Raw genomic sequence first — 25,944 nt, forward strand, 5'->3', positions numbered from 1 at the left:
AATGGTGACTCTGACCCCTGAGGGGCCAAAGGGGCGGGGCTCAATAAGGGAAATAGAGGTATTTCCTTTAAATCGCTACTAGTCATAAAGTTATGAATGGATTTGAACCCAATTTGGTCAGAGATACCTGAGGGGGAAGAGGAACAGATTTTGCATAAATGGTGACTCTCGCCCTAAAGGGGCCAAAGGGGTGGGGCCCAATAGGGGAAATAAATGTAATTCCTTTAAATCGCTACTTGTCATAAAGTTAAGTCAGAATCTATAAACAGTAACTGTAATGTCACATGCTTGTAATTTAGATATGCACTTACCAAAGGGTTTAACATTGCACTACAAATAAACACCCACATTTTTATCCCTCTACTGTTTTTCAAGTAATGTTCAGGTAACATTTATTGTTCTCCAGAACATACGCATGTTGATACAAATATATATATTTTTAGCTCACCTGGTCCGAAGGACATAGCTGGGCTTATGCGATACCGTGGGCCTGTGGGGTCCGTTGTACGCCCGTTGTCCGTTTGTCAACAATTGACTTATTGACTTCTTCTTGATAACCGCTGATCAGAATTTCACCAAATTTGGTCAGAAGCATCCCTATGTATAAATGATGGGGCTCATATTTGCCAGGTAGCATCACTATGGGGTGGGGATTCAAAATTGTACAAATGATGGGGCCGGCCCCTGGGGACCTCTGCGGTGGGGCCAACAGGTGGGGATTCAAAATTTTACAAATGATTGAGCCAAAAGGGATCAATTTGACTAAATTGACATTTTAAGAATTACAATAAAACCAATGTTCATGTACGTCCATATAAATGCTGACGATATATTGACATAGCAATACCAGTGACAATTAATATACTTAGCATAGATCTTGTTTCATATCTCATGAAACCAGGTGAGTGATACAGGCCCTCTGGACCTCTTGTTTTGATTTGAATGAATTATTGAAATCGATTATAAAATATATATTGTTATCCAAGTTTTACATTGAAGCAGATATAGTGTATGATATATGCTTGATGGTACCAAGCAGTGTGGTATGTTAAACATGGTAAGAGTTAATTGTTGTTTGTCTTTTCGAGAGCAAAATGACTTTTTTCACTATTTGATCACATTAGAAATTATTGTCGGTCCAGCCTGACAGAACACAATTACTTTAGCCAGTGAGACAAATCCAAGCAAGAGGCGGAGTCAGTTAGGAGGTAGACCAGTAACTAACCAACTAGCTGTAGAGAGTATACATGTACACACTGGATATGTATCTGTTAAACACAAATTCACCTAGAATTATTTCTACAATAAATAATTAAAAGTCTAGTGCAGTACATTGATAAACAATGTGTCTGGGTAACCATGAGAAGTGCTTTAGCTCCATCAATTTTGCATTAAAATAGCAGGAGAGGAAAAATACATGGACCATACTCGGGCTCGAACCCTGGACCTTCAAACTCTGGACGGACTCTCCAACTGTTTGAGCTACCTAGCCACCGGCGTTTAGCCTACATGTGTTGTTCCTCTGCAAATTATGATTTTTACCTGGGAGGTCCCAGGTTTCAAATAGAAAGAAGATGCACTGAAATAAATTTAATATAAGAAACTCTGTTACAGTTAAAATACACATTTGGTATAACTGAAATACAAAAACACAATTTGTCTACATTGTTCATGAAGAAATATGGAAACTGTTTGTCAACACCAGAGTACAAGTCAAACCTGCATGTAGATATTAATTTTACAAAAATGAAACTATTCCAAAAAAAGTTCAATAGCTCAATTAATTTAACACTGTGAGGTCATCACTTTTGGTAGCTATCTGGAACAGGCTGCCAGACAACCAATATCTCGGCAAAGACAAAATAATTATCTGTCCTATGCTAATTAGGCCTATATAAACGTCTTCATCTCTCCAAGCGCACAGTCCAGACACGAGCTACCAGCCTTGGCAGGAATGGTATAACATTTGGCGTAAATGATGTTCTATATTCGGCTATCATATGTCGTACGACCCGAGACATCAGAAAAAAATGTCTTTATTTTGTTGTCCGTGTGAAGGGATGTAGTAGAACCAATAACGTCAATACATCAACCAATGTCTCAATATTTATCGACTTCTGATACCTCTCCTGCGACGATCAGCGTGGATGTCATCAGCATAGCCACCACCTCGATTTTCAAGAGCGCAGGCTGTATTACCTGCAATTTTTATTTCATTATTATCCTCAAAGTCCAGCTCAAACCTTCCTATGGTAAATTCGATATGATTGATGTCTTTATTTCAGGTTCCAGACCCTTTTATTTCACCTAATGCAGTGTCGACATGGAGACGCAAACATTCGCCCCATATTGTTTACAAAATTCAAGTTCAATTTACGTACAACCTGTAAAAGCATATCTTCAGAACATTTTTTGATGTGAACTAACCGCGTCGACTCACAAGCAATTTATTGGCGCGTGTCGATTAGAACCCCAGAAATCACAGACATCTGTGGTGCAGTGACATGTATGACGAGTCTGTGGACTGGTAATTGTTTATCCGTATACTAACCCACTAAGAGTTGAGTTTACTATATTATTTAAAGTTTTGCTTCAAGAGAAGACATGACTTGCAACGTAGTACACGGCAGAACAGAAAATTCACAAGGATCTCAATCATTGCAAGATAATTAAATAACACAATTACAAAAAAAAAAAAACTTTCATCATTGCAAGTTTAATAAGTTTTTGAATTAATTAAAATTAGTCAGTGAACTAAATAACATGTTTTTTTTTCATTATTGAAATAACAGCTAAAATTATGGTTTTAATAAGTACCTATGCTATGTCAATAAACTATCGATAAGGCCATACCAATTTGATAAATTGTTCTTGGATTTTTACATTTTAAAATTGGAGTGAGCGAGCAAAATTTTTTTTATTTAAACAAAAAATTGAAATCCTAACATTTTGGAGCGAGCACGTAATTTTCACAGACGCAATATTAGAACAATGTCTTTTCCTCTTTAAATACAGCAACAACAAATGTTTAAATCATTCAAACTAGTTATTTGATGTTGTTGAATAATAACTACATATATGGATCTGCTCAGGAGAAAAAGGTGAATAGAAGAACATCAACAACAGAAGTTACAAACAATGTAATGTACATGTAGTAGAAAAGTTGTCAAAAATACCCAAAGTCAATGATTGGTCACTCCATGAATGATGAAATGCTTAAGCTTGAATTCAAAAACTGTATGCAATGCATGTTCTTCTATGGATACCAATAAAAAAAATATCCCAAAGAAATATTTTGGCTAGTCAGTGCATCTATAAAAAATAAAAATCCAAATATCAAGGGATGACCATTACAAAACAAACACATTGCTCAAACAAAATCAACAGTGTTTTATTAAATATTAAGTTTAAACATTGATAGTATTTGAACTTAGATAAAATTAACAAAGGCATCTTTGATTGGCATTTAAAAGTATCAAACAACAGGTCTCAAAATGACTAGAATCTGAAACCAATAAACTACAATATTTTGGAAAGAGAACAAAAACATGGTCCCCTCCCTTATCTCAAACTAATAAACTCCAAAAAATGGTAGCATGGACTATTAAATCTAACAATATTTATTAATGAGAATAAAAGCATGGTCCCAACCATTAGGAAATGAAAACTAAAGTTTACCATTGAAAACCCAATACAGTTTTTGAGGATCGCAAGTTTGGCGGAGGTTAGGATGGAAGAGAAAGCGTTTTTTTGGGATTCCATTAGCACAGAAAATTGCTGACATTTTAACCGTGTCACTGGTAGATTGTGTCTCTTTCTCGTGTTGGGGTTTCACTAAGAATTCAGCAAATCTCATCCCTAAACCTTGACATACCGATATGGACATTTCTGCGGACGAAATGACGATTTTATTTGCAGGGTGGCGATTGCCCCCGAGATCCGAATTTCTGATAACAAGTACTGTTTCGTTCACCCTATTATACAAATCAAGGAACGATAAATCGCCTTCAAGCTCCATTGCCGTAGTGTCCAATACATTATGACGACATGACTCTGTAATGACAGATACGACAAAATACCCATTTTGACACATTGAAATTGATGTAAATACCTCGTGGTTTCTTCGTGATCTGACAGAAATGTCTATCTCAAACAAACGCTTGAAATATCTGTCTTAACACGTTTAAAGCTTTCGTTTCAAACGCTCAATTGATCCGGAAAGGGACTCTCTAAATTTTAACTTCGCGGAATAAATTTCCGGATTCGTCATTTTTTGTCGACGCGAAAATAGGAGCGGTAAATTTTTAATTTTATTTTAATTTCAATTTTTTAAAACACGAACAAATCAAATTGGTATGGCCTAATGTTATAATTTTTGCGAAGCACCTCTACATAGCTTCACTGACAAAGATCGTAAATACAGGATAGCTTCACTGACAATGATCGTACAGTGCAACTTCCGAAAACCGAACACCTCTCAATCTAATTAAAATTTAGATGGCCATTCTCAGTAGTGAGAATGACCATCTCAATTTTAATTAGGTTGAACACCTCTGAATACCTAGCGAATTGTCATTGTACAGAATTGGTCCTTCTTTATTATAGTAATAAAAACCTGCCAAATACCAATACATTAATATTTTATTTGATTGTCACACATCATTTAAAAATGTACAATGAAGATAATGATAAAAGCTTGTTAAAAATGTACAAGATGACTTTTATCTATATACACCATAGCCTACAATGTATGTCGACGTTCTGATTTATCGCAAGATATAAAACTCCAATTTACTGTGATTTACTGTAGCAATATCAGGTACACATATTAAAAAACACTCCCTGTTCAGTCTGGGGTAAGTTTCAAGTGTTGAATTTTGTTTCATACGTAAAAAATTCGAACGTCTATGCTTCATAAAATATATAGATTTAGATTAAAGATATTGAGGATTATATTTTGCAGAATATATACAAACCTGTCTCTGGCATTTAAAGAATAAAAATCGTTACATAGTGTACTAGATTGTTGATTCACATAGGAAATGTATTTCAATTTCAACAGCGTTCATACAAAATGAACATAATCGCTGGTCCTCCGTTAACATCTGTATGTCCGAAGTTTGTTTCCCTGGTTTCGTCGGTTTCTCCATATATTTTTGAACCACGTATATTCATTAGACACGATGAGCGCATTGCTAATGTCAGAGACATGTATATATATGTGTTATGCATTTTTACTCTAATTGTAGTGCTACTGTTAAGTATTGTAACATATAAAAGTTACACGCGAGTTTCTTCACACGCGTTACCCACGCATTGCCTCTTCAAAATGATCATGAATGTACTTTATATAAAATCATGTGTGTTTCTAAGTTTTGAAGTCAGGAATACATCCTGAAAATTTCCTTACGCTGTTTTGATAAACAAGATGACCAGCCCGTATCTCCATGAGATCCGATATTTGATGCAGTGCTTCCCTCTGAATTCCGAACACCGGGCCGATTTTGAGTCCGGGACCTGATAATATACCAAAAATTACTTGTGAAAAACCGGCCTTACCTGAGCGATTATGACACGAGGTCAGGCCAGTAAACCTTGAAACAACACCTGGTATTGTGTGAAGCATTATTGTCTCGGAACCTCCGTATACACATGTAGGTGATTTGTACAGGTATCCAATAATGCCCAAGGGGGCATTATGACGGTAGGTCAATTATATAATCAACACGACAATTAAGAAACAATGCCACGCTTCATTGAAGCGCGTCGATTTTTGCATCTTCTCAAAACAAGTAGAGCTAGAAGCCCGATCGCGAGTTTCGCATCTACTTTAAATGAGGTCCAAAAAGGGGTGTTTTTATATGTTTTTTTTCTTGTAACACTTAGTTAATGAAAGAACTCTTCAAATAAAGATTCACCGGATGTAACAAAATGCATGTCGATCGTAAAGTGCAGCAGTACATGTAAAAATACTGTTTATAACTGCAGTTATAATCATTTCTTTTTCTTGTATAATCTGCAACATATACATTGATTAACGTTCATAATATTCATATTATTCAGACAAACCAAATTGGCTACTTAGTACGTGCCGGTTTGTAATCGGGTACATTCTAACAAAACATCATCCTAACCAATTATGTCCGCAATTCGACCGGCCATTTTCGATAAAACTTCTCCAAAAAGAACCCTCTGTAAACTGAACAAATATCCATGTCCCGTGCATGTTCGGTTATAGAGGTTCCACTGTATATATCTTTCTCAAGCATTTAATCGTTTGTATTCCATGTGACCATGACTTGTTAAAATACAAGGGAAAGGTTCCAACACTGGTTTTCATACGGGAGAGATTTAGTCTATTTTCGATTATGATGAAACTATATATTATTTTTTTTAATAAATTAAGTGGCCTTCATGACTAAAAGCTGGTTTCGTATAGAATATAATGCATAAGTTTAATGTACGTGTGTATCGTCTCGTCTCATAAACCAGATTATCCAGAACTGTTGGTATGCTTATTTGAATATTAATATGTTAATAAAATGGCACATTTCTTTATAAATAAAGTGTTGTACGTGTTATAAGTAATGCTTAATGTACGTATGTATCGTCTTGTCTCATAAACCAGATTATTCCGAACTGTTGGTATATTTATTTTGAATATTAATATGTGAATAAAATGCCACGTTCTTTTATAAATAAAGTGATGATGTCGAGTTCCTTTTAATAGTAATGAGTAAGAAATGGTAACCACATAACTAATATACATTTATTGGTGATTGACTGATTATTGCCAATGTACAATCAATATGATACATTGTATATATATATTTGCATATTGATGTACATAGTAATGACGGTATAGGTTAAGTCATATGAAATAACAATCTTAAATTCTTACTTTGCGCGTTTTAATCATATAAGGATAAAACCAAACCACATGTGATTGGTCGTAATGATGGGATAAATTAACGTTAATTAGTGGTCTTTGCAACTGTCCAAAGTGGTCGATATACAAAACAGCGGGATGATCATGGACATGCAATTTTTATGAGTCGTGCCCCGACGGGGTCTCAAACTTGTGATCTCGTTATAACCGGAACAAGGACGTTTAGTCCGTTAATCAAACTAATAACACATGCTATGCATTGCACATGGTTTTTTTTACGTAATGTATTGTAAAAATGAACTGAATAAAATCGAACGAGCATCGACTTTGTCATCTGTTTATTTCATTTAAAACAAAATATTATCAAGTAATACATGTATATACACTTACATAAAGATATAGTTAAATTGCTTAACATTTACTGGTCCTTTCCAAGAAATCTGGTTATCTGATTGTAGTAAAAGAAAAGAAACAATGAGGAATAGAAAGATATGTATTATATAGTATTGTGATAAAGCGATTTTATTGTTATTTCATTAGGCCGGTATCAGTCATTTCATGCGCGTATACTGCGAGACGGAACAATTTTTATGCTTTCTATTTCTATCACGCGTTCATTGTTTGCAATTTACATTGTCATTTGAAGACCAATATGAATAATTACAAAGTTTGTACTATCTTGAAAACGACACATTTTATTATATTACCACTTCCGCATTGCCAATGTGCAATCAAACTAATGTGTATATATATAATTGTGTATCGATGTACATGAAATATGACGGTATAGGTGAAGTCATACGATTAGATAGTGAAGAGTATACAACAATGATTTTGAGTAATTTCCAGAAGTTCTATAATCATAGCCCAGTTATAATTGTTACTGTGGTGAGGCAGCGTCACTGAAAAGCTGTATATACATGTAGCATCTTACTAATTTTCTATTATAACGAGCCGTATACAACATGTAAACAAAGGACTACAAACGAAAACCCGGCACATGCTGGCTTGTTACGAAAGACTGGATGTTTATTTTATCTTCCGTTCAGTGCGAAGAGATTAACAGCTATTCTACTTACCTGTCGCTACATTGGTCAGTAGTTAAACAAAAGATCGATAATTACGTATATACACGCCAATGGCCAGTTTGACACGCATTACCGTAAGCTTTTCACGGCTCGCTACACACCAGGTAAATTTTTAGACACGACCAACTGGTCGTAATTGTGGGGGTACTTAACGTTAATTAGTGGTCGTTGGGACTTCCCAAGGTGGTCGTAATACGGAATAGCGGGGTAGTTGTAATAGTGAAGCGACCAATACAAAGATATATAGAGAAAATATCGGGACTGAAAAAAAAGTGCCCGTAATAGCGGGGGTGGTCGTAATTTTGAGGTGGTCGTGAGGTGAGGTTTCACTGTATCTATATTATGTCGCTCTGATACATGATCGTATAACCAAATAAAATGAACTTATGTTTAGATAAAACGCTTGATATGCCGCGGAAAGCTACTCATGGCTCGTTGCACACCAGATAAATTTGACCATTTGTGAATGGTCGTAATGATGAGGTAAATTAACGTTAATTAGTTGTCTTTGGGACTGTCCAAAGTGGTCGATATTCAGAATAGCGGGGTGATCATGTAACATAGTTTTTATGAGTCGTGCCCCGACAGGGTCTCAAACGCATGATCTCGTTATAACCGGAACAGAGACGTTTAACCCCATCAGTCAAACTAATAATTCATGCTTTGCTTATATTACACATGTTTCTTTATACGTAATGTAATGCAAAGAGGAGAAACATTTTGGAATAAAAAGATATGTATTACGGTATGTAGTATTGCGATGCATAGTGATCTGTTTCATTGTTATTTCATTACCGGGTATTAGTCATTTCATGCGCGAATACTGCGAGACGGAACAATTGTTACGCATAGAATTCCATGCATTCTATTTCAATCACGGGTGCATTGTTGTTTGCATTGATAAGACCAATATGAAAAAAACGACTCATTTTTATTACCACTTTACATTGCCAATGTGCAATCAATATGATGTATATATGACAGCATAGGTTTAGTCGTTTGATTAGTATAGTGAAGAGTATACAACAATGATTTTGAGCAATTTAATCATAATCCAGTTATAATTTGTTACCTGTGGTAAGGTAGGTGTCACTGAAAGGTTCGCATGCCGAGATGACCCCTTTCCCCTGGCCGCTGATCTGAGATAGGTCGTCACGCATGACTGCTGTCCAGGTAAAGTAGGAGGCAATGCGTATGGCTGGCTGTGCTGGCGTTGCTGGTCGATAGATTAGCCCGAGGCTAACAAAACTATAAATTGCTCAGTGACTTAAAAACTGAATGGTGGGTCATGAAAACTCTATGGTGTTGCCAAAACTGAACAGTATGCCCAAAACTGAACGGTGGGTCGCGAGAACTGAATGATTTCGTAAGACTGAACACTCGAATTCAAAATTCAGCGGTAGACCTGCAAACAGAACAGCATCCGCGAGGTATACACGGTTCCTTCACGCGAGAACGCTGTCCGTGAAAAATAGATACTTTCTGATTACTGAACGGTGACACTTGAAGAATGATCGCTAGAATATTAAATGAACAGTGTAGCGGGAGGGGTGAACACTGATTTGAAGAATCAACACTAGATTGTCATAAATCAACGATTGTATATAACAGAACGTTTTTTTAACGTAATTGAACGGTCTAGGGCCCTCAGTGTATGTCTATGGTAACTCTTTCAAGGTCGTCACTGATAAAATCCACTTACTTATGAGCTGGGTAAGGCTTAACTCGATCCCACTTATACAAATATGTTATTAAAGTAACGTTGCTGTTACACTACAAGCTAGTTACCTGGCTGTTGGTCACGCTATCTGGTTCACAATGGAGGTCGATCTATATCACCACGGGTCGCTGGACAGGTCAGGATACGGTGATGATACAGCAGTCAAATACTTATCCAATAGAATGTACTGGCTTAGTGTCCTAGCTAAAAACCCGGAGCACTAAGATAACTGGCACTACTTACGTAGAGATATACTGCCTCCGTTAAAAACAGAGATGGTCTAACACACGTGTTGTCTGATTGCCGGTCAGGTGTGAAGAGACTGTACACGGGGTAGAACTTTATCTGGCACGGGCCAGTTAACCGTGACGCACTTCCAGCGTAAGTAATCAGGTCAACTCGGCCCGAGACACTACATTCCTCCCAACTTTATAATGAAAGTCCTTTATGACCGGCGGGTTGGTAATGGTATATACAAAGATCTTCCGTGTCTTGATCAAGTTCCTAAATTTTGACTCTGCACACTAAAAGCGTTGCGATGAAGTCACTTAAGTTACTACTGGGTTGCTTCCTCCAAAAAGGGGGAAATAGTAGGGATAAAATCCCTTGCAGTCAAATCCGGTTATGAGGCGCGGGACGTCCTAAAAGGACACACAATCCTGTAAAATACATGGATGCAATCCCGACCTCCATGTCTAGGTAGCACACCACAGTAAGACAGCCTGGCCATGGGCAATTTTTTTGTTAAGCAAATAACTCCTGTATAAAAAATGAAAAAATAAATGTACACTATAATTGGTATATCCAGTATGAAGTAGTACATACAGGCTTCACATTTATTAAAACAAAAATTAATAAATTGGTTCCGGATTTTAAATATCCGGATTTTCCGAACGTGTGTTTACACAGGAAATTTAGTTTCGCCTACAGCGCAAAATGGAAGCCCACAGAAAAGGTAAGATAGCGGAAAAACTTAATTTACAACATATGTCCAAACAAGATTAATTCTGTCTTTGGGATAGAGATATTTAATTTTAAATAGGTTACAGAAAAAAAATTGTGTAGAGAATTGTGCCATTTTGGGTCAAAAATCATAATATTTTGCAATTTTTGAGAATTTTTTAAGCTGTTACCATGGTATTCACAGCTCTAAAAATCACAGAAAATATCAGTTTACTTATCCTTCAGAGCTCTATTAAAATTGCAAATGTTGTACAGATTTCAAATATATATACTTTATTAGAGGTTATATGTAAGGTTAACTGGCAATGTTTACATATCTAAAGCATGTGCCATATTTTTCAGAATTTGGCATTTTTACTGTACACTGCTACCCTAGAATCCAATCCTCGATGATGAGGGTACGGGTAGCCTATAAAATAGACTCACTACCTAGTAAAATACTTAGGTACAACCCCGTCCCTAACTGTCCTTTCCTAGTGACGAAACAGTCGTTGAGCGTTGGTTACAGTCGCATTCAGCAGGGATTCCGCCGTGTAGCTGAGGTGTTTTGCAAAAAGCCTCCGCCGTCCAATACAATTGGTTGGGTGCAGACCACTTGCGGCCTGACCGGTTGAAGTAGGGGGCGTCGGTCTCCAACAACACTCTCTCAGGGTTGACCCACTTCAAGGCGCGAACCTGAGGTGGGGTGAATCCTGCAGCCATGCTGGTAAATCCGAAGTACAGATTCCTAAAAGCACTAGACCACTGCTCACGGACATAGGAATCCCCATTGAAACAATGGAGATATATCCGCTGGTCTTCAGGCACTGCCTTCTTTACATAGTGTAGAAGAAGGAGGTATGCTTCTGCTCCACTATCTCCGGACATCCCTCTACAATGGAGAACCAAGACATGTCGAGGCTCCACCAATGGTAGAATCTTCTCCAACATGACTAACTGCTGCGGACACTACTCCGGTGGTACGGAGTGGTCAACACCAACTTGGCCAACTGCTGTCACTCTGCGTTGTCGTACAAGGTCTTTCAGCTTCCTGATGACGCGATCCACCTCCGAGCTTGAGTATCTTTTCTTGGGATGTACACCTACTGCGACCTCCATATCCGCTGGTAGGGTCTTCAGACTATCCGTGGTTGGATAAGTCTCCGGGTCGCAGAAAGAGGCACAAGTCCCGGCGACGATTACCTCATTTCCCTTGTCCATCCTGGTACCATCCAACACGGACTGGAACGTAGAGTCCAGTCGTAATCCCATGGCCTTCAGGGTGCGGTCAAGATGGAAGTGAGCATCAAACGCCCGAGGGGTTCGGGTTCCCACTTCCTCAGGGGCAGGAAATGACGTTCTCCAGTACTCTCGCTCGGTAGCAGGGTTCCGGGCAGCTATCAGCAACAAAACCTTCCAGTGGAGGAGGACGGCTACAGAGTTCACCGGTTCCAACGTGAAGTTGTCTGGACATGGTACACTCAAATAGCCACAAAATGCCCTCATCCCCACTATCTGGCAGTCTAAAAACTGAGCTTCTCCGATGATGTTGTCAAAAGGTGCTGCATCTCCACGTACTCAACAAGGTCGTCAAGGTTGCCCACGGCTCTTCTCAAAAGCCATACAGCGGCTTGTAAAAGGGCCTCCTTCCGTCCACGAAGAACCTTGATTGCTGCAGGGGGCAGGCGCTCGTCAAAAACCCTCGATAAATGATGGTTGAACGCGTGGGGCTTGGCGTAGCTTCCAACCTCCTTGCAGTCAGGAATCACACAGTGTCTGACCCTCGGCGAACGGCTCCGCGACGTAGATCCAGAACCTCTTGGAACCTCTACCACTATTCCTCCTCGTCTCGGCTCGGCAGACGACACAACTCGAGTGGTACGGGGCTCCTCAACGTGGACGGTCTTCCTGGGAATAGGTCCAGTTGACTGGCTGTGAGGGCGCTTACGGGGGCTTGTCCGACGAATAGGGGCAGACACTGAAGGGCTTCTGGCAGCTCTCCGCGGACTGGAACGATGACGAACAGGTGAAGGACTCCTACGGGAACTCTTCTTACGAGGACTGGTCCGGCGAGTACTCCTGGATGGCCGGTCACTTACCTTGGGTTTAGCACGGGAGACGGGGATAAAATCCTCACGCACACTGGCTGGACCCTTGGCAGAGACGCGACCTGACGGTACAGTCAGGCTATCTGGCCGCTGGGATGGGGATACAGCAGGCGATCCAATCAATGACTCCTCCAACACGGGCGTATCCATGGTATCCACTGGGGGCATGAGCTCAATATCCATTGGGTCATCCCCCAAGAGGTCCAGGTCATCTTCCGATACTGCAGGGGCCTCGGTGGTAACTGCATCCTCAGTCCTGCGCTCCAGGTTGGGGTCTGTAGACAGGCGAATGTCACGGTAACAGGCCGTCGACTCTGCAGGTACATGTCCTACTCTTGGCCGGCGACTCAGCGGGGCGACGTGCTGCTCAATCCAGGCGAATGAACGGAGCTGCAGCGAGTCCCAAGGTTTCCGCGACCTTCTTCAGCCAACCTTCAAGTTGTCTCCGGTTAGCTCCCTTCTTACCTATCTTACCCTTTGCCAAACTGCACATGTCCAAGACGATCTTGTCAAAGCGTTGATCCGACATCATACAGAGGGCCATCCGTTCGATGAACGCAGTAGGGGGCTGAAACAGCTCACCTCGGCGTAAACACGCTGCTGCCTGCTCATCAATGGGCTGAGTGGTCCCTCTGTTTGCCATATCTGTAAATAATCAGAACAGAGCACATGATGACTTATTACAGCAACCATTACATTTGTATTTGTCAATATCAAGTGCCTCAGTAGCAGTTACGTTGACACAAGATCCATGATACCATTCCTGACAATAATCACACTGTATCATGAACCGGCCTTGCCATGGCTTACGACAAACACAAACAACTTCTGTACTCTGGTCTGGTAGCTCCGCATCTCCTCCCCCTATTGTCTTAAAGGTCTGGATCCACGCAGGGATTTTCCTATCTTTACAAGGGGCCATTCTATCATGGTTGGTCACCAAAACGGAACTGCGAAGCTTGATTTGATACAGGTAAGGCGATATCTTCTTCACTATAACTCCCGGTCCTTTCCAAGGGGAACATAGTTTTTACATTTACCCTTGGTGACTGCAGTATCTAAAAGATACACGACATCTCCTTCAGCGTATGGTCTCTGCAGAATGCGTAGGTCATAATAACGCTTCATACGGTTAAGAGATGTCTTCAAATTACTCCTAGCGACGGTGTGAGCTTTCTCAAGGTTTCCTACCAGGGTAGACACATAGTCATCAACATTGTTGGTTTTCTGGCCTGGTAGGGGAAACATGAGCTGGGCGGGCGTGTTCACTTCTTTCCCGAGCATCAGCATATTCGGAGTGAATCCTGTAGTCCGATTGACCGATGCGCGAATAGCTCCAGCTATTGCTGGACATGCTCATCCGATTTATTTTGGGACTTCGCGAGGAAACAACGAACAGCGTCCATTAACGTTCGGTTATACCGTTCCACCTGTCCATTGGAAGACGGTCTGTAGGGTGTAGTACAAGCTTTATGGATATGGAGAGCCTGGCATAAAGCTTCGAACAACTTACTCTCAAAGTTTCGTCCCTGGTCGGAGAAGATTTGAAACGGAAAACCAAACCGCGAAAAGAATCCGTCCACAGCTGCTCTCGCTGTTATTTCAGCTTTCTGGGAGGGAAGGGGAATGCACTCCACCCACTTGGTAAATTGATCCACCATCATGAGGCAGTGTTCATTTCCGCTTGCTGTCTTAGGTAACGGTCCGAGGAAATATATATGCACTCGTTCCATAGGAGCACCGGCGTGGTACTCAGTCATGGGGACGCGTCCGTAGCGTTTGTTTTTCTTGTTGCGGCTACAGACGTCACAGGAGGTTATATAGGTCTCAACGTCTCGTCCTAGATGTACCCAGAAAAACTTTTCTTCCAGCTTAGCCTTTGTTCTGGCTATTCCTTGATGAGCAGCTGAGGGAAGATCATGGTGCCACTAGAGGGTCTTCTCTGTCGGGGAGATTGGCACTACAAGCACAAAATCATCACTGTCAGTTTTCTGTTTAAATATCACACCGTCGATTAGTTTACAGATGTTTCTGTTTAACCAGTAGTACTTGGCGTCTGGAGAAGCTAGGAATAGCTCTCCTTGTCCAGGTTCTGATCCATCCAGTAGATATTTCCGGATAAACTGGAGGTCTGTGTCTTTTTCTTGTTCATCTTCGAGTTCACGGTAGGTGAACCCCCAACAAGATGGTGTCTCTGCTGTAGCTTCTTTTGCTAGCTGAACTGTACACATCCTAACCTGGAGCTGGTTATCCAGAAGCTCTATATAAAAACTTGATCCATCTGAACGATGTTCCACTGGCAGGGTGGATAAAGTGTCATCTTTGAGTCCACTGTCATGTCCACCACAATCAGGATGTGGATAGTCAAGGAAAACTGAGGAAGCCGTATTCACCTGATGACTCCCCGGAGTTTGACTTGCAGAAGTTGGTTGGCCAATACAAATGGCCCTGTCATCTTTAAGCCGACTGTCATGGCTACCGCAATCAGGGTGTGGGTAACCAAGGAAAACCGGAGTAGCCCTATTTACCTGATAACTACCCGGAGTTTGACATGCAGAAGGGGGTTGGGTCGAACTGGCATCTTTAAGTCCACTGTCATGGCTACCACAATCAGGGTGAGGATAGCCAAGGAAAACCGAAGTAGCCCTATCAACCTGATGACTACCCGGAGTTTGACTCTCAGAAGATATACTGGCATGCATGTTCAGGGGACACTCAAGGAAACTGGTAGGCTTACTTTCTGTACCGGCAGAGTTACACACGGAACCAGCTGTGGCACTTTCGTACGGGCATTGATCGCTAGCAGGAAGACTGTCATGAGTGCCTTGACATGCAAGAAAACTGTCATGTTCACCTGAAGGGTGAACAAGGTAACACGAACAACTCAAGAATGAATTGACCCCTGGCAAGAGTGTCGAGTTGATTGTCCATTAAGGAGGCTCTATAGGGCTAGAGTCCCCTAACCGGTCTTGCGGATCTAATGTGGCCACATTGTTGGTACCTACAAGGTTCCCCTTATCACCGCAAGTCTTACTTCCCGTCAGGGCGGTTACGTCGTCTACTTCCAGTGAGAATTCGCCCCACTGTCTGTCGGCACGCTTACAATAATTGCAGACTCCACAGGGCAAGTTTTCAGGTAAGAATTGTACCTGCTGCCCCCATTGCATGATCGTAAGAGGCGACTGAATTTGGGATCTTATCTTTTCTCTTCTTTCTGAAAACTTTCTTCTTCCTAATGTCTCCCTTGACAATGCCTTACTTTTGGTCTTCACAGTTGAGCGTTCGCCCCTATGAGGAAGGCTTTGGGTTCTGTCCTCTGGCCGAGACATACCAGAGTCTTTAAAAATGGTAGTTGCTACTCCTGCTTAGCGCTCAGCAAATTAGGAGTGGAACGACTGGTTCGCCCGTTGTCAGTATAATGTGACCGGGTGGGGTGTCCTACTGGCTGTCTTCGGCAGTATGCTTCAGTGAGGTAGCACTATAAATCGGCAAAAGTTCCGGCCCATCACAAGGAGACTGAACACGAACATACCGCAGCCTCCCAAAACACACATATGCTCTCACCACACGCTTGCATGTCGTACGCACGGGAGGCCGTCCTTAAATGACCTCAGCTCAGAAAGTTTTCGTCAAAGATTATTTCTACTAGCACTTTGACTAATGATCTTTTTTGGCTATCGTGTCTATCTTTGTAAAAACTTTGTTCATTGCCAGCACGCTGTTGTCCCACAACTTCTTTTCGACGCCTTTTGGAAATATTGACTGTTTCAACGATCTCGATCGCGAGTTTCCTTTTTCTTCCATCAACTCGTATATGAGTTTTGCCCATATCGGTTTTCGTTCCAACTATACCTTTTTTGACATGCGTAGTCTTTTGACGTTTCCTCTTGTCAGAACACATCACTGTCACTGTCCTGCAGATGGACGTCCATTGCCCTGGAAGTTGAGGGAACGTTGGAAATACTTGTCTAGCGAAACGCCAGACTGTTCTTATGTTTTTGTCGTCTTCCAAGTGGGTGACATGCACGTCAACCACCTGTTGAAAGGGGATGATTTGAGGTTGAGTGGTTTCGAGTACGTGTAGTAAATTGAAAGTGGGGGGTATGTCCTCACCAGAGATGAAATGAAAGGAACCATTTTTCATGGTTTGTTTGACGATTCCTGTTACTTCAGTCTTTGTTTACTTCCTCTGGTTCTTATAGTTTCAATTTGGTTTTCTGTATTTTCTTCGTAATTTCGCATTTCATCTTTAATCAACTGTTTGATGTCCTGGTACATTGTTTCGCGGAAACTGCCATATTGTCTACCATCGTTTCCTGAGAAAAATACTCATCTGAAACAATGTAGATACATACACTTACAATGCTTTTATAATGCTGTATATTGTTTAGGATATGAAAATGTATCATAAAAACCCAGTGTACCGCGATGCGGTTGATGATGAGAGTACATTGCGGTGTTTTGTGTCATTCCTTCATAAGATCAAGTTGATATTTATAATGTAATCTTCACCTTTAGAAAGTTCACATAATTTATTGACTCTCTTATCTTTGTAGTAATTACGCAGCTGGCGACCTCATGCTATTACCTTATTATGATTATATATGTTTTAAGCCAATTGAAGTGCTCGTTACAAACATGATTTTTGACAAGCTTGATGAATTATCATTTCCAATGAATGATTTGTAAATACAGTGTATAGCTTTAGAAAATACCACTAGGAGCGAGATGCTTTATGGGTATGTCAGGGCGAAAATATATATAGCTTTATTGAATTATGTATATGTAAATGTATTGCAGGGAGATTGACATAACTATTCATGGAAGTTAGCTGGTACGGGAGGCCGTCCTTAAATGACTTAAGCTGTTAATAGGACATTGAACAAAATAAACTAAACCAAACTGGTATGTTACCTTACTTTAACGCTAGGCTGGACCTGGCCTTGGCTAACTGGACTGTTAGTATGTTACCTTACCTTAACACTAGGCTGGACCAGACTGGACCGTCACCATTTTACCTTCCTTTAACGCTAGGCTGGACCGTCGGCCTGTAAGACTGGACCGTTAGCATGTTGCCTTTCTTTAACACTAGGCTGGACCAGACTGGTTTGGTTTGGTTTGTTTAACGTCCTACTAGTTGGGTGACACCTGAAGGATGTCACAGAAAGAATGAAGCGTAGTGAGGGGCGATAACTCTGTTTCAGCAGTTTTCATAAAAAAATCGCTCAATATCTAAATTTCAACCAATGAGAAGACTGTGTTAAAGGTTGGGCCACGGGGCCGAGTGGTTAAGGTGTCCCAACATTTTATCACTAGCTGTCCATCTCAGGGATGCGAGTTCGAAACCGACGTGGGGCAGTTACCTGGTACTGACCGTAGGTCAGTGGTTTTCCTCCGGGTACTCCAGCTTTCCTCCACCACCAAAACCAACACGTCCTTACAAATATTGTAAATGACCCTGGCTTTTAATAGGACGTTAAACAAAAATAAGTAAAACTGTCTTATTGCCAAGGAAATGAAACCCATGAAGTTGAATTTGCTGTCCCATAATACCCCTATTTCATTGAAATCAGACAATATCTAAATTTGGACCAATCAGAGGCCAGGAAATGGCGACCATTTTGGTAAAATGTGAAAATGAGGTGACCAGAGGGACCGGTGTCCCATGATGTACCTACATATCAAATTTCATCAAAATTGGACAATATCTTATTTTGGACCAATCAGAGGCTGGGAAATAGCAGTCATTCTGTTTAAAAAAAGTTAAAGTGAGGTTACAAGAGTAACCGGTGTCCAATGATGTACCTATATACTGTACCAAATTTCATTGCAATCAGACAATATCTAAATTTGGACAAATTTCCTCGAAAAAGATAGGATTAACTCTTTCAGATAGGAATATCCAAGATTTTATGGGAATTGGCTCGCCCCAATATTAATCTTGGAGAAAATTGTTAATAAATCACACTTGCACGAGGAAAATCCCATTTTTGTATGAATTCCCCAGTGGAACACAATGATACAAATGAGAGAAGGAAAATTGTTTGTTTGTTTGACATAGCCATTTCTTTAAATTGATATTTCGAGACTTTCCCCATAGTTTAAAGTCAGTATCAGTGTCTTTGTCAGTGGTCCGTGTCGAGCAAATTGGGAGATTACCAGGTATCTATTTTTTTTATTCGAAAATTTTGCAACTTCTTCAGTAGTGTTGGGAATCACTAATAAGTTCATGATCAATCATCATCATATCGATAATTGATCGATCATGAATAGAACTTTAGGGAAATATCTACAAAAGCATTAATATGAATTGTACATTATAATTACCCAGGTAATTTTATATCAAGAACAGGTGAGCAAGTTATCTCCCTTTTTCCATCACAGATGAAAATTAGGTAATTAGCAAGTTTTAAATTGTCTTATGTGAATTTGAACAATAATTCATGTAAAGGAAGCTTAACCATGCATAATAAAACATGTTTTTATTTTTAAATACCTTTTTTTAACCTTTTATCAGGTAGCAGTGTACACCAGTTTGCCAAGTTTCTGAAAATTAAGTGGCAATTATCTCTTACTCTTATATATATTTGCTTTGTTAGCTTTGTTTATCACCCTTTGAATAGCCAGCTGAGTCAGTTTGAGGCAGGGTCTCCTTGTAGAAGTTAGTGACTACCTCTGAACAACATGCAGGAGACCTGTCTGTCCACATGCCATCCAGGAAATGGTGCAATAATTTATGAAAATGAAGCTTACCAAGCAAAATAAATAATATTTTCTTTTCAAATAAATGATTTAAACTTCTTGTAAGGTAGCAGTGTAGACCAGCTTGTCCGGTTTCTGAAAAATAAGTAGCATCTTTAAGTCTGAGGCTGGGTCTCCTTGTAGTAGTTGGTGACTACCTGACTGAACAACATATAAGAGGCCCATTGCATGCCATCCAGAGCAATAAGGGTAAAATGGTTCTGCCCAAAGACACAACCACGACAGCACATACCGGCCTGATTGTCAGCTTCCCTTTTCTTCTGCAGGATAACTGTTCAAACTTTTCTATACTTCTTCTATATATATAATACTAATAAACTTTGTGTATTTGGTTTAACGTCCTATTAACAGCCAAGTTCATTTGAGGACGTGCCAGGTTTAGAGGTGGAGGAAAGCCGGAGTACCAGGAGAAACACTACCGGCCTACGATCAGTACCAGTTAACTTCCCCACGTAGGTTTCGAACTAGCAACCCAGAGGTGGAGGGCTAGTGATAAAGTGTCATGACATATCTTAACCACTCGGCCCCTCAATAATAAATAATTAATAAACTATCTTACAGTAAAAATTGTGGAAAATTTGTTTCTTAATATCTAAATGGCTTGAAATTGAGAGAATAGTTCTACTAAATGAAATGAAAACCATATTTCATACAAAGTCTCAAAAACATATTAATGAAGTTTTTTTTTAAGTAGAACATAGAGGGTAATTACTTGCGGTCTAAGGCTTGCAATTACAGTAACTGTTTAAAACTTTTTAATTCTTATTTGTCACAGTTGCTATTGTAAAAGATGTGATAATTAAAGAAAATGGTGTCATCCCAATATCAAAATATTTGATATTGAGAGACTAGTTCTACAATATGAAATTAAAATCAGATTTTATGTAAAGTTTCAAAATTCTGAATTTGTTTCTTCAGTAGAATATAGAGGGAAATTAAGTGCGGTCTTTGGCCAACAATTTAGAACACCCCTCCTAATGTAAATATATGCATATGGTGGTGTTGGCCTAAAAAAAGAAACATATAAACTATTTACATGTACACTAGTCCCTGTGTTACAGTATTTTACCTGTGTGGAGATGACATTATGAAGAAGACTATTTTGTAGAATGGTTATAAATTAAAATCCTGGTCATTGTTTGAATTTGTCGAATAATTTTCTATAATACCTTTATATAATTAAAGTTTAGATTCAAAAGATTTTACTAATTGCTACCTGTGTGCAGATGAAATTTGGGAGAAAAACTATTTTGTAAAATAGTGATAACAAAATATTGGTAATTCTTTAATTTTGACAAGTAGTTTTCTATAATACCTTTTGTAATAAGTTGAAACAGATTAAAAATTCAAAAGATAAAACAAAAATACAACATGGTCCCACACCCTAAATTAGTTAATTAAATTAATGTGATATAACAATTGACATAATTTTAGTAAAATTTTGTCAGAACAGGTTTCTCGCACATGGTTTTCTTTGGCACATGTACATGTAAGCAAAGAGTTGAAATATGTTGATATGGAATTGATAATAAAGCAACTTATAGATATTTGAAAATTGACTAATTCATGAAATTTCAAAGTCAACTATTTTGTAAAATTGTGATAGCTAAAACCTGGTAGCTCTTTGATTTTGTCAAATAATTTTCCATCTTATACTTTTTTTTGTAATAAGTTAAGAAATTAATTTAATTTTAAAAGATAAAAAAAAAAATGCATGACACCCAAAGCAACATAATTTTACTTAATGCAACATAATAATTGACAATATTTTAGCTTAAATTTGTCAGAACAGCTTTCTTGCATATTGTTTTCTTTGGTGCATAAAAGTGAAGGGTTTAAATATATTTGAAAACTTATTTCATATATTTATTAATGCAAAAGATGATATAATTTGACACTGTCCTAAGAACCATCTCAATAAAGGGCAGGTCAGAGACTTTAATTTCAAAATTTAAAGCATTAGAATATAAATATTTCATTAGAAATTTGAAAAAAAACTTCTATTACTGAAAAAGAATTGTTCAATATACCAGAGACATATATACATGTCTCTGAATATACTGCTAGTGTGTACTGAAGTACGTGTACAGTAGTTCCTTGAAAGTTCGTGTCATCGTAAGCTAATATGTATGAGATATGATTCTCGAAACGTCGTTGCTCCTCAACATAAACAAATATCAGCTGATCAAGACATCAAAGCATCAACTAACGACACAGTAATTTCATTAAACAAACAAACAATAAAAATTAAATATTACATATTTAAACGTCGCCTGTCTCTAAAACGTTAATGAACACGTAACATTTACACTAGGCCTACTGCCAGTACTGGAAGCCTACGACTCGGTAGGCTACGAGTTTAGATTTGTTATCGAAAAGAATTGAACGCTGGTCTGGGTTGACGATGAATACTGATCCTGGAAAGCAACAAATATGGTCATAGTAGAACAACTATAATCTCCAATGTCACTTTTAATATGACATAATATTAAAAAGTCCTGGTCCTGACGGGAAAATGTAATACAACTCACTTAGAATGCAGCTGAAGCCTGGGGTTAAACGAGTAAGCGGCGTGAAGTCCCCGGTGTTGTTCCATCCGGAACTCCTCGGAAAATCATTTCAGCGATAATACCCGATGAGTTCAGGATGGCGTTATCTATAGTTGTCCTTTATATATGCGGTCAAGCCGACCAAACCAAGTGTGTTAATAATTTCTATTAAATATAAACTTCATACGTCAATTTGAACGGACCTGTTGATGTTAATGCAGGCTTTAAAACACATCATCAAGATGACTCGCGCAAAACAAATATAAAACCAGTTGATTCGTAATGAATGTAATGCTGATAACTATGTATGCCGATCCGGTCCATCTGTTCTACCGTGCTAAACGGAAAGGAAACACCCGGTCTTGCGTCATCAAAACAGGCAGGAAAATACCCCAGTCGAATGGAAAAATACTGAGAAGGTCGAAAAAATAGGCCATTTTCAAAACAATCTTGTAACCGTTCTGCTAAAGATATCGAAAAACTAAACAGACTGTTTTCTTCAGGAAACATTTATCTCTTTGTATGTGCATTGTATATATCTCTGGATTTTTTTCTGAATTTTGAGGGCGATTTAAACAGAACCTCTTAGTCAAAGTGACGATTTTGGCATGTTTGACCCAAAATATCTCATAAATACGAATTTCCACAGGGATACCAGATACATCCAGACCTAGATCGAGCCGAGTTTTACAATGGTTCAACAGCCCATCAAAATTGTATGTGCCATTTTTTCCGCTCCCAAATCGCTACAATAGCCGGCAAAAATCGCGAATTAGCTCATACTATCATTACGTTCCGTAAGGAACGATAACTCTAATGAGTTATCGCCCCTCACTACACTTCATTCTTTATTAACAGCTAAGGTCATTTAAGGACGGCCTCCCGTGCGTGCGGCATGTATGTGTGTAGCGAGTGCGTATGTGTGTTTTGGGAGGCTGCGGTATGTTCGTGTTAAGTCTCCTTGTGATAGGCCGGATCTTTTGCCGATTTAGAGTGCTACCTCACTGAAGCATACTGCCGAAGACACCCAGCAGCACACCCCACCCGGTCACATTATACTGACAACGGGCCAACCAGTCGTCCCACTCCTTATTTGATGAGCGCTAAGCAGGAGCAGTAACTACCATTTTTAAAGACTCTGGTATGTCCCGACCAGGGGGACAGAACCCAAAGCCTTCCTCACAGGGGCGAACGCTCAACTAAAGGCCAAAAGTGAGGCATTGTCAAGGGAGACAGTAGGAAGAAGAAAGTTGTTAAGAAAGAAGAGAAAAGATAAGATCCCAAGTTTAGTCGCCTTTTACGATCATGCAATGGGGGCAGCAGGTACAATTCTTACGCCCTACCTGCAGGGACTGGACCAGACTGGACCGTCAGCATGCTACCTTACTTTAACACTAGGCTGGACCAGACTGGACCGTTTAATCCTCTTAAAATACAAACATTGATATCACCCTTAGGGGACTCACCTGAAAACTGAGACACCTTTGTGATATTGTGTTGCTTTGTGGATGGCAACTCATATAATGAAGAATCGCCCTGTATTACTGAGCTTGTTCTCAGTCTACGAACCTGCGTCTCCAATGCAACTATAGCATATTTCCCCACGGCATTCGATGATTTTATAAGATCTGCCTCGGTCCTGGCCCCCAATTTATCCTCTGGCTGGGCAGATCCCAAGTGGAACCGCATAGAACTTACCCCAGCAGCTTGATTGATTAATCATTTAGGATCTTAATCCTCTCAACCAAAATCGAGTCCTCTGAAAGATCTCATCTCTGAAATGTTATCACCTTTATCCTGATTCCACAGCTTTATACTGTAAGTAGGTATCCCCAGGAATGTCACGGAAACAGAAGGGAACTGAGCAATGAAGCTATTGATTTTGTCAATGTGTACCTCCACATAGTTCTCACATTCAGTGTCAGACCTCTGTGCTAAGGCTTTATAACCAGATTTGGATTTGTTTGTTGGGTCACAGTTGCTAAGCTTAACATAAACATGTATTGGACCATATGTTATCACCACTTGATGTAGGTTCTTAGCTAACCCGTTTTAAACAAATTTAAAATCGCGTTTATTGGTTAAATCAATTTGCCTTCTTAAATAAACATCTTTGCTACTGCTTACAGTAATGGGGTCTTGACCAAATTTGGTGGTGCTTCCAGTGGCCTTTTCAAAAAAGTCTCCCACCTATTTGTATTTTACATATAGGCTGAGGACAAATATAACTAGTATATACTTAGATGAAATACTACACAAATGAACGTGAGCACAAAAATGAAAATGACCTCACCTTACATTCTTGTGCAACAGGGTTTCTTGTGCAACAGGGTATCAGAGAGAAAAATAGGGAAACGTGCAAGGATAATTTCATTGACTGCCCATGCCGACATGATTCAATATGTGGTGAAATGAGGTGAAGGTCCCTGGTGAGGTGAAAGAAGCCATTCAATTATACGAACATTCCAGTTAAATAACAGTCATCGTACTGAAAACTCGTATAAATTATATATCACAGATAGAGAACAGAATATTACAGTATGAAATTGATAATCTGACATTAATAGGGAATAAAATGCAATTCACACGAGTCCACAACACCACTGCACTGTTAATATAGGTCATACAACACCGAATACTGCTCAGCTGAAATCCAGTCTCAGTAGTTAGGAGTCCCTGAACTCGAATATATGTATCCAATCTGTCGTTGAAAGAACCGGAATGGAGAGATAGCGCCATCGGATCTCCTTTCCATTGAATCGTCGGTGCCAGTCTGTTAAAAAATAAACAACATATTGTGAGCCATTATCGCTAGAGTACGCTTTTATGACATATTGCATTTCGGCGCTATATAAGTATAACATTATGACAACATTTTTGTAATTTTAGCAAGAAATATATACATAATTATGAAATATATATAGGTATACGTATTTTTGTATCATTGACAAATAAAACAGTTTTAACTAAAATATATCTAACTGCTATCATCATATACGTATAATTATGAGAAATACATTTCGCTTAGGAATTGATGAAAAATGTCTAAGAAACATAATCAAAACCTAGCAATTTTAGTTTGTATTAAATGTAAATAAAATACATATATATACGTAATGACAAAATATATCTGATGTTTATCAAAGAATTAGATTCTAAGTTCGTGTTAATTTATTTAGTGAATATTGCTTACCTGTACCACAAGTTCAGTGTGTCCATCTTTCACAGGTGCTTCAGTTGCTGCTCCTGCTTAGCGCTCAGTATACACGGAGTGGGACGACTGGTTCGCCCGTTGTCAGTATAATGTGACCGGGTGGGGTGTGCTGCTGGGTGTCTTCGGCAGTATGCTTCAGTGAGGTAGCACTATAAATCGGCAAAAGTTCCGGCCTATCACAAGGAGACTTAACACGAACATACCGCAGCCTCCCAAAACACACATACGCACTGAACACACGCATGCATGTCGCACGCACGGGAGGCCGTCCTTAAATGACCTTAGCTGTTAATAGGACGTTAAACAAAATAAACCAAACCAAACCAAATCAGCAAATCGCTTCTTGAAGAGGCCGCACAATCTCCAGACAGTTGCGACAGTCGTCAGACATGTGAACGTGATTTCATTCCTTTGCATTGATAAAATACAGTAACATATAAGTAAATATAATAAATCTCAATCAAATTTTAGACATTAAATTAACATCGAATATTGTATTAGCATGGGGCCGGAACCACTATGGCAGTAACAACTCGGGGGCCGGAACGACCTTATTCCCCTCACACACCTAGCATTCCAATGTTTGACGCGATATGAGGCGCGGGAACTTACCTGTTGGTCACTCAACTCTGACCCTTACGTAACACAATAACAAATGCCATATCTAAATAT

General features: G+C 39.4%; 2 protein-coding genes across 2 annotated transcripts; both read right to left on the minus strand.

Moving 5' to 3' along the window:
• Positions 1-11,119: 11,119 nt before the first annotated feature.
• LOC117320865 lies at positions 11,120-11,590 on the minus strand. The gene has a single exon (XM_033875349.1). It carries the CDS (start codon positions 11,588-11,590, stop codon positions 11,120-11,122), a length of 471 nt encoding a protein of 156 aa, XP_033731240.1.
• An 18-nt stretch (positions 11,591-11,608) lies between these two features.
• Positions 11,609-12,145, minus strand: LOC117320866. Its single transcript, XM_033875350.1, has one exon. It carries the CDS (start codon positions 12,143-12,145, stop codon positions 11,609-11,611), a length of 537 nt encoding a protein of 178 aa, XP_033731241.1.
• Between the last annotated feature and the right edge of the window lie 13,799 nt (positions 12,146-25,944).

This window comes from Pecten maximus, unplaced genomic scaffold (assembly GCF_902652985.1).
Source record: "Pecten maximus unplaced genomic scaffold, xPecMax1.1, whole genome shotgun sequence".
Classification (NCBI taxonomy): Eukaryota; Metazoa; Mollusca; class Bivalvia; order Pectinida; family Pectinidae; genus Pecten; species Pecten maximus.

Coding starts and splice junctions, on each gene's coding strand:
- LOC117320865 (XM_033875349.1), bottom strand. CDS start 11,590: ATGTTGGAGAAGATTCTACCATTGGTGGAGCCTCGACATGTCTTGGTT.
- LOC117320866 (XM_033875350.1), bottom strand. CDS start 12,145: ATGAGGGCATTTTGTGGCTATTTGAGTGTACCATGTCCAGACAACTTC.